Source organism: Vigna angularis, chromosome 10 (genome assembly GCF_016808095.1).
Source record: "Vigna angularis cultivar LongXiaoDou No.4 chromosome 10, ASM1680809v1, whole genome shotgun sequence".
In the NCBI taxonomy this organism is placed as follows: Eukaryota; Viridiplantae; Streptophyta; class Magnoliopsida; order Fabales; family Fabaceae; genus Vigna; species Vigna angularis.
The window spans coordinates 24,201,619-24,215,362 of record NC_068979.1 but is presented as its reverse complement, the minus strand read 5'-3'; the positions used below and the strand labels follow the sequence as shown (position 1 = coordinate 24,215,362).

The 13,744-nt window shown below is 34.4% G+C and overlaps 1 protein-coding gene across 1 annotated transcript; it reads right to left on the bottom strand.

Moving 5' to 3' along the window:
- Positions 1-9,690: 9,690 nt before the first annotated feature.
- Positions 9,691-13,380, bottom strand: LOC108334608 (sphinganine C4-monooxygenase 1). The gene is made up of 2 exons (XM_017570484.2): positions 12,814-13,380; positions 9,691-10,565 (listed from the first exon to the last, which is right to left on the bottom strand). The coding sequence occupies exons 1-2, from the start codon at positions 13,036-13,038 to the stop codon at positions 10,011-10,013; spliced, it is 780 nt and encodes a 259-aa protein (XP_017425973.1). The 5' UTR covers positions 13,039-13,380; the 3' UTR covers positions 9,691-10,010.
- Between the last annotated feature and the right edge of the window lie 364 nt (positions 13,381-13,744).

The following is a 13,744-nucleotide window of genomic DNA, read 5'->3' as shown; positions in this document are numbered from 1 at the left end:
TTTAAAAACCCAAATCACATCTACAAATTAAAGAAAGCACTATATGGTTTAAAACAAGCACCTAGATCTTGGTATGAACGTCTTAGCAATTTTCTTATAGAAAATGGTTTCAACAGAGGAAAAATTGATTCAACATTATTTATTAAAAGGATTGGAAAACATTTTCTAATTGTTCAAGTATACGTAGATGATATTATTTTTGGTTCATCTAACGCAACTCTTTGCGAGAATTTTGCTAAGTCCATGCAGGGAGAATTTGAGATGTCAATGATGGGAGAACTTACTTTCTTCCTCGGACTTCAAATCAAACAAATGGAGAAAGGAACCTTTATATCTCAAACCAAGTATTGTAGGGAAATCCTTAAAAAGTTTGAGATGGACAATGCTAAAGAAGCATCAACTCCCATAGGAACATCCTGCTACTTAGACAAAGATGAGACAGGTAAAGAGGTAAGTCAGACCAAATACAGAGGTATGATTGGCTCTCTATTATATCTTACTGCTAGTAGACCTGATATCATGCAAAGTGTATGTGTGTGTGCTAGGTATCAGTCAAGCCCTAGAGAGTCTCATCTTACTACAGTAAAACACATTCTTAAATACCTTAAGGGGACAACATCCTTTGGTTTATGGTATCCTTCAGGAGCTGAGCCTAGTCTTGTAGGATTTTCTGGTGCTGATTATAGAGGTTGTAAGATAGATAGGAAAAGCACTAGTGGAACCTGTCACTTTTTAGGTAGTTCCTTAGTCTCTTGGCACTCTAAGAAACAAGCCTGTGTAGCCTTATCAACCACTGAAGCTGAATACATTGCTGCGGGTAGTTGTTGTGCACAAATCTTATGGATGAAACAGCAATTAGAAGACTATGATATTCATTTAGATCATATTCCGCTTAAGTGTGATAACACAAGTGCTATAAAACTTACCAAAAATCCTATCATGCATTCTAGAACCAAGCATATAGAAATTAGGCATCACTTCATTAGAGACCATGTCCAAAAAGGCGATTGTGAAATGGAATTCATAGATTCTAAGCATCAATTAGCGGACATTTTCACCAAAGCATTGCCTAAGGATAGATTTTTTGAGCTTAGAAGAGATCTAGGCATATTAGAAATAGTAAAATAGGCATTCTTGGACTCAATATTGCATTTTTCGTTGCTTAACGTGTTTAATCTGCGTGTAAATCGATTAAAAGCGTTACCTATACATTTACGAATGGTTTAATCGATCAATCCAAGTATTAATCGATTACGTAATCGATTAAAATCCAATTTAATCGATTAAATGCGCTCCAGACTGTTTTTTTTTTCGAAAAATATTGCAGTTTTCATTAAACTAGTCGTTGCCAACGGCTATTAACAGGCAAAATCCCAAAATATGAACGTTGGGGAGCATTCTTGAGCCTATTTATACCCCACTTGGTCCCCACTTTCCATACTTGAACCAATCTTGAGCTTATCCCTCTTGCCTTCTCCTTTCTTTCACCAAAATATTTGCTTTCCATCCATCTCAATGGCTGAACCTTCAAGAAGAAGGAGAAGAAGGACAAGTGGAATTTCAGAGAGTAATGTTCGCAAAAGAGATGCTACCATAGAAGGGTGGCTTTCCGATGAGCAAGATCAACAGTCATTCTCACAATTTTGGAAGGAAAGGAAGCTCATCAAACAAAAATTCATTGATCTCGCTTGGTACACATCCTACAACTTCTCATTTCCCAATCTCATCATTGAACAAGGAGTTCAACACATAATGGAACTTCGTGGAAGGTACTATCCGGATCTTGTTCGCATCTTCTATTTTAATTTAAAGGTTCGTGATGGGTTCTTCCAAACAAGGGTGAAAGGTGTGGACATTGTCTTGGACAATGACATTTGGACGAATGTAGCAAAAGTCCCTGTTTTAGAAAATTCTCAACTTGTTCCAAATGACTTTGCTCAATTCAACAAGATAACGGTGTACCTGTCATTTCTCCGCAATCCTCGACAACACAATGCTCGTCTCTTCCTTGCTGGTGGACTCAAGATGGAAGAACGCCTTTTGCACTACCTTATTGTGTGGCTTTTGTGCCCTAGAGGGTCAAATCATGCCCAATGCTCTGAGACTGATCTCATTATTATGTATGGAATACTTCAGAGCATTCCACTAAATTGGCCTCACTTGATTCAGACAATAATGTTCAAGGCCAAAAGGTTAGATGTTGCACCTCTTCCATATCCTCTTCTTGTTTCCCAAATTTGTGAGTACAAAGGAGTAGATGTCACAAATGAACATATGAGACTGTCCTTCCGGGTCATAAGGTTGGCGATAACTCCCTGAGGCAAATGGGTTTTATCAAACAAGGACTCTCCTACATCCACCCTGAGGATGCCATTGGTGGGCAAGAAAATGAAGATGAAGCTGCGGATATCCCCATGCCTGACCCCACACATGCTGCTGGCCCATCTCAAGTGCATGAGGAATATAGTCTAGAGAGTCTCTCTAGACAAATGACTGAGATGGCTCGCCTCCAAAATGATATGATGAACATTCAAAACACTCGCCACGAAGAAATATGTACTCATCTCAGGAATCTAGACACTAGGATTTCAGGATTAGAGCGGCACTTTAATAGTGACGCAAGTGATGAATTCTAGATCCTCTTTGTTTGTTTTGTTGTTTATCTTTATGATTGTATGCATCTTCTTTTTAAAATTCAATAACAAGTTGTTGTTCATTTCTTTTTCCTCTATGCATAATTTGTTTTTATTAAGGGGGAGCCCATTTTTTTTCTTATGATCAAAAAGGGGGAGAAGATAATTTAAACTCTTTATTTCCTTATTTTTCTATTAATCTCTCCTTTCGTGAGTTGTGGTTGTTTCAGATTTTTAAAAAGCTTTAAACTCAGAAGAATTTTTGATCATCATCAAAAAGGGGGAGAATGTTAGCAAAAATCAAAGATGAAGTTTTGATGATGAACAAATTTGCACAAGTCAAGATCCATAAAGACAAATTGAAGATCTCTGTATTTTATAAAGCTTTTATAATAATCAAAGTTGATGTAATAGTGCTCAAATATGTATTAGGGTTGATTCTTGTAATTTATATTTGATTTATTTACTGTTGAGAATCATCCACAAGCTGTTTTAATCGATTAAACCCAGTTTTAATCGATTAAAACGAGGCTGGCACTGAAAACCCAATTGCCCCTGTAATAATCGATTAAAGCTAATAATAATCGATTAGTTAATCGATTATTCCTGAGAATAATCGATTAACACTAGCCGTTGGGGGTTTCAGATTTGAAAAACTAGCCGTTGTACTCATTGTAATCGATTAATACTTGTGTTAATCGATTAAATGCGTTAGATGGCCCGTTTTCGAAGAATGGAAGGGTATTAGGCTGAGTCTATAAAATGGCTCACTCTTTATCTCAAAAATAACTCTTCCCTTGTGCTAAAGCTCTCTGAACTCTTTGAGAACTCTGTGAGATTGTTGAAGCTAAGGAAACTCTTGTCTGCAAAGTCCTGAAGTGCTACTGCGGTGACAGAGGAATAGCTTGTTCATCCTTGGTGTATCCGAGGAAGTGCCTGGAAGAGAATCATCCTTCGTGAAGCATTCGAAGGAGGTGGTCATCCTTTGTGAAGATTCAAAGGAAGTGTAAGTTCGTCTCTTGTGGTTTCAAGAGAGGTGGTATTTCTAAACTCTTACAAATTGTTTTTCTGTGTGATTAATATTTGTAATTGTTTTGTGTTAGTGAAAAAGGTTTATCTTGTTTGAGATAGGCGACTGGACGTAGGATCCGAGTGATCTGAACCAGGATAAAATCACCTGTGTAATTTTTCTCTTTCCCTTACTCCGTCATTTATATTTAATTATCTGCTCAGTAAGAAAAATTAAGAGAAAAATAATAAAAGGCATAATAAAAGTATATAACCAATTCACCGCCTCCCCCCTCTTGGTTTGTTCCACGCTAATAATTCTGTTGCAGCGATTCTAACAATATCTACCACAATAACATGAATCCATCAGACATTTGCATTCCAACGAGATATATTGCATAATAATTTAACAGTACTCAATCTGTACAACAAGATTTAAGTTAAAAACATATCGAGTAGACTTCTAGGAAAGAGAGGTGTGTCACAATGGACAACTTAAGTACCAAGTCTTTCCTTAGCCAAAGTGTTCCTCAACTAGTTTTTAACAAATTTCTTATTTACAGATTCAAAACAAAAGCATATAATATTAACACCGAAATTCAATATAGATAGATATACAGTAAGCATTAACAGTATTCACACAGAATTTCAAGACATGAAAAACAATACTAAATCATAATATAAAAGCTTAGAAAGGTTAGCTCCCCTACCTCTATTCCAGACTTCTCTTGCTCCGAATTCGTTTTCCCCGAAAACCCTCCAGAGCCTCTACTCTTCTTGCAACTAAAAATTTCTTCCTAACTCTTTCTTCTCTATTTCTCAAGGTTTCTCACTTGATTATTCTTCTCTTTGTGCAAAATAGCCTCCCCCCTCATGCCTATTTATAGTCCAAAAATTTTTACTATTCATCAATTTTTTAATATTATTTATTATTTTAATATTATTTTATTATATTAATTTCTAAATCACCACTTACATAATGGATTCCTTAATAATGCCTTCTGTCAGACCTCGTAATTATGCACCCAAAACCCACCTGTCTAATCTCATTTATTACACCCAAAACCCTGTCGGATCTCATTAAAACGCACTCACAAACTCCCTGCGCTAACGCCAAGTGTCAAAATGGAAGATTCGGAAGTCAGTAAGTGGAGTGCAGGTGTCAACAGAAGAGCGCACGACCGTTTGGTCGTGGGATGAATCAAAATGATTTCTGAAAAACCTGCCCACTCTCTTCTGCATGCACCTTCTCCATTCCAAACTCTGACTTTCCATTTCTCCTTCTTCTCTCTAGAAAACCCTTCCTTCTCTCTACTGTAACTTACCTTTCTCTACTCCGATCACCGTTCAGGCACCGTGGAAGCATTCCCGGCGTCTCAAGCTTCACTTTGAACCGAACAGTTCTGAATTCTGAAACTGGTAAGTTCCTCGTCTCTAGCTATTCGTTCATATGAGCATGCAAGCCAAGCTTTGGTTGCACGCGGTCATCTTATCTGAACCAATCTTGGTTTTCTGTAATTTGTTTAGATTAAAGAGTTTGGTTGAGCGTGGTGGGTAGAAGAAAATATCATTTCTGCGAGCTGAGTTTTAGTCTGCAGGACGTACGTTCACTTTAAGAGGTAAGGGGAGCTTATTCAATTTAATTCGTATTGTTTGTATTGTGCTGTATGGACATTCTGTGAGTTGTATGAAACATGACTTTGTGATATTTGATTTTTGGTATATGATAATGATTATGAGTTAATGTATGAGAAATATGAAAATGTACTATGATATGAGTATGTGAAGATATGAAACTATATGCTGAGAAATGAGTTAAATGTAAATGAATTCTGAATATAAATCTCTCTATGATAATGTACGTTCGTCATTGAACGGTCCTTGACCGTTCGGTGTTGATAGAAAACTTCTTTGAAATTGAATTTTTTCATTTGGGAAGAATTCTAGTTGAGGACGAACGCCCTATTATAATAGTGCTACGTTTGAGCGTTCGGCCAAGCGTAGATGTCCTGAGTGTTATGTGAGGAAATGAGAATCTTGTAAGCTTATATCTGAATACTTAGTCATTCTTATCCCCTATCTTCACCATCTCATAGTATATTTATTTCTATCACGAGTTTAAATCAGTGATGGGTCTCGACCCAAAACGTTCGTGATGAGTGGCGCTCGGTCTTATACCGAACGCTCGTACTCGTCTTTAATTATCTAACTTGTTGAATTAGCGTTCGTCCAAATTTAGTAAAATCCTTTACCATGTTCGGTCATTGACTGGCATTTGGTTTCTGTAATTTAATTATTCTAAGTATGGTTCTTTAATCGTCTTAAGGTGTCTATATCCATTGGATCCGGCCTAGAACCCCTGTATTTAAATTATTCTTTAAGTATTGATCTAAACTCACAAGAGTCAGTTCATTCAACTAATTCAAGTGGTAAATGACGTTCGTCATATGTGGTGTGTCATTGTAGTCGACTTTATTCTATTCTGGAACGGGAGATTTCTCGAACTCGTTCCTTACGTTCGTCCTCGTTATGAAGAGGGCTGAACGTTCGGTATTTTATGTCCTTGGAACTGAAGACGAAAATGATATTAAAGTGAAAGGTTATAAAGAATGAACAGTATATGAGATGAATAAATGGTTGTAGATTTTGAACGAGCGTTCCGGGGAGGAGCGACTCCTGGATGAATATTGATATCGTAAAGTATGAACGTGGACAAGGCTTAATTGACAGTTCATCCTGATGTTCCATGAGTACTCGTCCTCACGTAGAGGAGGGTAGGTCATGTGTGGGAACGGCAGGAGGTCCTAGTCTTTAGGAGTACTTTGGACTGATAGGGCTAACCTCGGGTGGCAGCTGTTGAGGGTATCCCAGTTACTACATCACCCGGGTGCACGAACGTCGTAGCTACACAGATTCATACCGTCCGGACAGTCAGTCTAGTGATAGGCTTCGTACTGATATAATTGTGGAATTACTTTTGTGTGTTGGAATGTTTATTTTATATGCTGGTGTATGAATTAAATTACATAAGCTTACCCTGTGTTTTCATTGTGTTGTTTGTCCTTGTACGTCCGTCTTGTCAATTGCAATGATCATCCGTGTGGATGTGAGCAGAAGGAGATGCATTGCTGGAAGATGTAATTGAAGAGGAGAATCTGGTGGACATTGAAGTTAAGGCCGAGCCTTAGGTCGTTCGGTTAAATTAGATGTTAGTTGTTTCGTTTTGATCGTTCGGTATTAGGTTTTGTAAACCGTTCGATTCGGACTCTTCTTATTTCTGTTAGATTGTAATTAGCTCTGTAGTCAAGCCGTTCGGCTTGTGAGTGCTGTTATTAGTGTAAGACTGCACTGTTTATTGTGAAATGTAATTAATTCTATTATATGGTTATTACTGTATTATTGGGATGTTACACCTTCAAATCTGAATGCTTTCTCCATTATCAATATTTTAAATTTTATTTTACTTTTTTGTTTTTTTTTTTTTAACAAAAAGGTAGAAAAGAGTTTGAACCCATCACCAAAATTTTCTACCAATTAAGCTACCAAAATTTCTTATTTAACTTTATACATTTTATAAACTTATTATATTTTCCATTTACAAAGAAATTTATTACTACTAGTAATAAAATTGTTACTATTAAGGTAATATTTTTATGGGTATGACAGAGAGACTTCAATTTATACAATCATTGGAGAGAGTTATTTTACATGTTACAATCTTTTTTATTCTCACATATATATTTGTCAACGTGTTTGCATGAATATGAACATTTAAAATATTGAATCATGTTTAGGATCTTTTACTCTTTATCTCTGCTATTTTCTTAAAGGTGGTTCTATCTTCTTTTGTAGTTTGTGATACTCTTTTTCTATCGAATAAAAGAACTATTAATGTTCATCTTCCTTTACCACTATTTTATTAACTTTAGAGAGAGAGACCAAGTTTATAAAGAATTTATTATTTGAAATATTTTTTTTTATGAAATCTTATGCATTTTTATATCATCGAATGTAAAATCAGATAGAACTATTGTTCAGGATAAAAAGCTCTTTTTGTAATTATTTAAGAGTTATACATCCTTTAAAAAAAACAGCTACATATCTAATATTGAAATTCTCCTACGGTTTTTAACCTAATTAACGAAATAAAATATTACTTATTAATCTATTCATCATTCAATTTCTTCTTCGAATAATAAAGTAAAAACTTAGTTCGAAATGATATGATAAAGAGATTTATGATATGTATAGAAAGATATAATTTTAATAAGACTCATAATTAATATTATTTCTAACCCAAAACATTAAAATAATGAATTTAAGAGTATTTTTTCTTACATATTTCTTAACGTTCTTATTTTAACTTAATATGAAGCTTAGTTACACACTTAAATTTTCAATAATCTCTCCATCAAGTATGAATCTGTAGACATCAATATATTCCCTCAAATAGAAACATTTTTAATCGTAAGTACTTCACTAACGACTCTTACTTATACCACCATTCATCATATAACATAACACATTTGCTTGAACTTTTGATTTATTAGGCTCTTCGTTATGTGTTGTTTATTTTTCTCTTGTTATAATAAAAATGACTATGCAGTAACGACATATATGAGAGTAGTGTAAACAATAATGATGGTAAAAGTGAAAATAATGATGAGGTGATGGCCGTAACTATATCTGAAGACAATGATTATCGTCATAATAATTAAGCTTAGTTTGTAATTTGATTCATATATTTACACGTATAATTAATTGTTTATCTATACTTTTTTTACACAATTGAGTACTTATATATTTTTAAATAGAGTTATTGTGATGCTTTCCAGAAAAGGTGAATGGTAGGGTTGTATCACCAAAGAACAAGAGATCCTCAGAGAAAGAAATTTGAACTTATACGTTGTTACCTTCTAAACAATGCAAATACTAATTTAATAAAAGGAAATATATCGATTGCATTTAAAAAAATAGAAAAACTCAATTAAATAAAAAAAATTATAAAAAAAAACAAATGAGTTATAAATCTAAATATAAGAATCAAAATCCTAATTAAACCTAATAACAATAATAATAGAAAAAGAGTAAGAATCCTAATTAAACCTAATAACTATAATAATAGAAAAAGAGTAAGAGAGTGATTGATTGTCCTTTCATTCCCTTTTCTTCCCTTATCTCTTTAAATTAAGGTTAAAATTTTAGAACATGAAATTTAAATATCAACATATTATTCTAGTAAAATATTTACTTTATTTTTTCAAAACATGAAATATTAAATTTAATTTAAAATAAATAAATGGTAATTATTCTAAAATCAAATTGGATTCGCTTTTCTTAAGGGCAATGATATACGCATACACATTAATTTTGTTTACATCTATTACACACTTTGTTTACACCTATTGATGCACCTTTTCAGTGTCCATTAATATTTTGTTTTTAAACATGGGATTCCTTCAACACAAGTATAACGAAAACAAGAAAAAATTGAGTAGTGGTTATGACAAAGGGAACAAAAGACCATGGATAAAAAAAGGATGAAAATTATCAACTTTCCTTTGAAGAGAACGATTCTTCTGTTTAAGGAAAGACTGTTTGCACCACTCCTTGGTGTTATAATACCAAAACCCTTCCTTATGTTACTAACCAACATTTGTTTTATAACGGCTCTTGTATAAATTTTAAATAATTTTAAACCTGGATTATTCCATGAATACATTCTAAATCTTGTTTTTCAAAAGAGTGTCTCTTGCGAGAAAAAAGTAGAAAGGAAACAAAAGACATAAAAAATATTGTTGAATGTTGTGCCTATAGGGTGAGACAGCTCAATAATTTGACAAAGAAGAAGCTTAAGCAAATTTGGCATTTTCCCCCCAAAAACAATTAAGAGTTCGCTAGAATACAAATGGTTAGCAGATACATTCACCTATCTCATTCAATCATCAAAATGAAGGAGTCCACCCTGTACATGATTAGACAGAGGTCCATTTTACAGATGCAATATTCATTAAATAACCGTGCTAAAAAAATAGAACCAGACAGAAAATTCAGCAAGACAGATTAAGTATTAGGACATCAAAGATGGCATTCGTAGGCAAGTTAAACATTGTAAGACATGAGGGATACAAGGTATAACTATGAGTGTAGCAGCAAGCAATACAAGGGTGAAAATCAAATGGTAATAGGTAGTACCTCAATTTCCTTTATTATGTCTATCTAGTATGGACATAGGGGAAACAAAAATAAAAATATAGAACAGGACACATCATATGTATATACAGGCATCACATGATTACTGTGGCAGTGCTGCTCATACCGGAGAAAAGGATACTAGTACAGATAAAGGATGCTCATCAAGCTAAAAAGTTAATCATCCTTGTAATCTTTGCAAGGTTTAGTTTCAAAACCACCACCTTCCCTCTCCTCCAATGTGTATGGCATGTAGGTACCCAAGATTCTGTCCCACATGATGAAGAATGGCTGTGAGAAGTTGTACTTGTTGCCATAGAGTTGATGGTGTACATCATGATAGGCCGAGTTGTTTTTGAAAAATATATGGAAAAGGTTTCCGGGGAGCAATAACCCACAGTGATCATCAACAGTTTTAATGGTGGCAAACGAGAAGAAGAAAATGGAGGCTCGAGGACTCATCCCGGAGACTAAGAACGATAAAGCACCACCAACAGTGTCATTCAGAAGCCCCTCCACAGGGTGATTGTATAGAGCTCCATATGAATAGGGTACAATGAGTCTGTGATGCAGAGAGTGGATATGTTTGTATAGGAACTTGTTGTGATGCATGTATCTGTGCATGAAGTATTGCCATGCGTCCATTACAAGCATAGCAGTAACAAATTGTCTTGCTAAAACAAGTAGAGAAGTATTCTGGCTGGTCGTATTTTGGTTATCACTTCCTGTCAGCTACACAATTAACAAAAATCAATTACAATTTTGTTATCCAGAACCAATCACATGTCCTATATTATACACAAAAGCTACAATTGGATCAATGAATTACGTGATAAAATTTCACAGAACAGAACACTCCATAAACTGGTAATTTTTCTGTCTAAGAGAATTTATTGTAGTATCAAAGAATATTTTAGGGATGAGACCACAAGAAGCAATACTACTAAAGATAAACCTACTATGAACAACAAAATTTCTCCTCAAAGTGTTTAATGCATACATGCCCCAGAGCTCGGACAACCATGCAATAAGCAAACAGTTTCATTAAAGCTGGATTATTTTGTTTAATGTGTTTCTTTACTCAAGAAAGATTAAGGTTAGCAGGGGCAGAGGGAGTAGGGAATACTTTAACTTTCTTTCATAATACTGAATACAATTATATATCTCTTCTGCTTATAAAAAAATGTTACATTTCTTACAAATGTCATGCATGTGAAAATTTAATTTTTTTTCATAGCCGTAAAGTTCTTAAAAATCCGCTTGACATACTTCAGTCAAACAGCAAATAAGTGAAAAATCCATTAGGATATCATTTTTATATAAGGGGAACAGAATCCTACTATTAGTATATATATTTCAACGTCCCCAAGCAATCAAAAAAAATTTAAAAGATAAAATCAGGTGTAGCAAATGAGGAGCACTTAAAGAATTATAAAAATATAATCAAGAGCATATGTCCTCTTTAGTCAGGGGAAGCTGAAGAGGACACTAAGGTGACATTTGGTACAAGGACAATATTTAGTTTCCCAGGAATCAGACGTTGAAAATGTTTGTTTCTTATATAAAAAATATATATATAATTACTAAGAAACATTGTTTACCAATAATTTTTTTACATATTTCTAACAAAGTAATTATAATGTGATAAGTGGGAATCTAACTTTCCCAAGCTGAGAGAAAAGTTAAATTATCGGATGTGATTGGACAACTGTGAAAATTTAATAATTTCATTAATCAATTATAATAAAAAATCAGTTTACGTAGGGTAAGTTTGCTAAAAGGGTAGTTCTAAAATAATTAATTTTGTTTAAATGTAAAAGAAAAAAAAACTTCAGTTTTACATAAGAGTGTGTTTCAAGCTAAAAGGGAAAAGGCTGTTAGAAAATAATCATAAGCTACAAATTTTCAGATCATGAAAATAATTTATTTTTCAGAGAAAAAAAAGTTATTAAATGTCAACTAATGTTCCAAATATTACGATTTTTTAAGAATTTATTTTATATTTTTATAAAGAACTTATTATGCTGTCATAAGCTTTTTCAAACATGTTATTTATGCTGTAAAAATACGACACAATTACATTCCCTTATTTCCTCATTTAATACAACTATAAATGATTTCATTATAAACTTAACAAATAATAAATATTTTATAATTTATGACCAATCAAATAGATTCTAATCATTCATCGAATAATGACTCTAAGTATTCATGATTAAATGAAACGAATTTTTTTTTCCTTCCACCAAACAACTATTAGGCCTTAACCCTGTTTTAGTCTCTCTTCTACTTTTCACTGGACTAAAAATAATGCAATCTAATTCGATCTACCTTAACCGATTTTCTAAATCTTTTGCTCAATCGGGGCAAAACCAACACCATCCACCCCTCAAAGAAACTTTTTTCTCTGGAGCTCAGCACACGTTATCTTTTTTGAAGGTAAGAAACTCGTTTTGGGCTAATAGCATATTTACTACCATTAAGAAAAGGCTCCAAGAATAACCCATTAAAGTATCTATAGCCACAAACTATCCCTTATGAAGTAGCCTATGATAAACACACAGGTCAAACAACAATTCAACCACACACGCAATAAATGTTCAACCTCTAATGGAGAATAGAGTACTAAACTCACATATGCCAAATAGCAATCAAACCTTATCATAATCAATAATAGAAAAAAACAATATCATTATTGCACACCATACTAGATCAAGCACACAAAATCTTTGTAAAGGAGTGTTACTAGTGAAGTAATAAACACAACCAACCAAAAAGGAACGAAAACAGTTTGTCTTGTGCATAGCGTCTAGCATTACCCAAAAGGCATAAAGGAGCCAAAACATAAACGTGTTGAGCAATTAAACGTCTTAAAAGCCGTTTCGGCAATGCAAGATTGACTTCATTAATGCATCTTCTCGTAGAAAAATCATTAAAAAAAGAAAGAAACTGCAAACTTATCACACCTCGAAAAACTTACCGCAAACAAGAGGGTTGCAACCACGGCCTGAACTAGTTGTTGAAGAAGAACACCTTTAACCACAGCACCCTTTGACACCAAATTTTTTTCGTCCTCTTCCTGCTTCGAATGTAACCGATAACTTTCAGCAAACGACCCCAAAACAACGTAAATCCCAGAATAAATCCAGTAAACTACTATAGGCACAAAAGTGCCTAACATCTCATCAGAAACCCCCAAATCCATTCCACGACCCCAGAGGAAGGAAAAAAAAAACAATACTTTCCGCGGATTTGATTTAACAATCACCCACCAGACCCAAAATTTGCATCAATATCAGAGAATCAAGAAATGACAAGATCGGCACAAGACAAAGAACCCTAATTAAAAACCGTAAAAGTGAACCCCTCACTCCTCTTGTTCCTCCAACCCGAAATGATTGATTGGTCAAGCCGGCAACCCCAATTATAAAAACGACCCAATTAAATAATGAGTAGGTACATAACAGAGTTAGGGTTCCGCGCAGAAGGAAGATTCCAAAGAGAGAGAGAAGAGAAAGAAATGTCGAAAATGCTTGCAGGGTGGTGACTCTTCACGCTCTGGGAAAGAAAATATCGTGCGATCTTGTGCGTGGGGGCGTATTCCGTTACGGTGGTTACCTCCACGTGTAGAAAAAGCAGTGGAGTTTGTTAGTGGAAACTGTTTTTTAATTGGTTGGATTAGGGAATTTATGTGGGTGCGTATGCAGACGATTAGAAACGTGGGCTTTATGGGATTATCGAAACGACGCCGAGTTTGACCGGTTAAGGTGGGGAACCTGTTTTGAATGTGTGGCCGTTTGAGTTGACAGAGGGTGAGTCAGTTATGCACGACAAACAGACTAAGGACAATCAGAATTCCGAACGGACGCTGTTCCGTTTTTAATTTTGAGTGTAAAATTTTTTAACTAAAA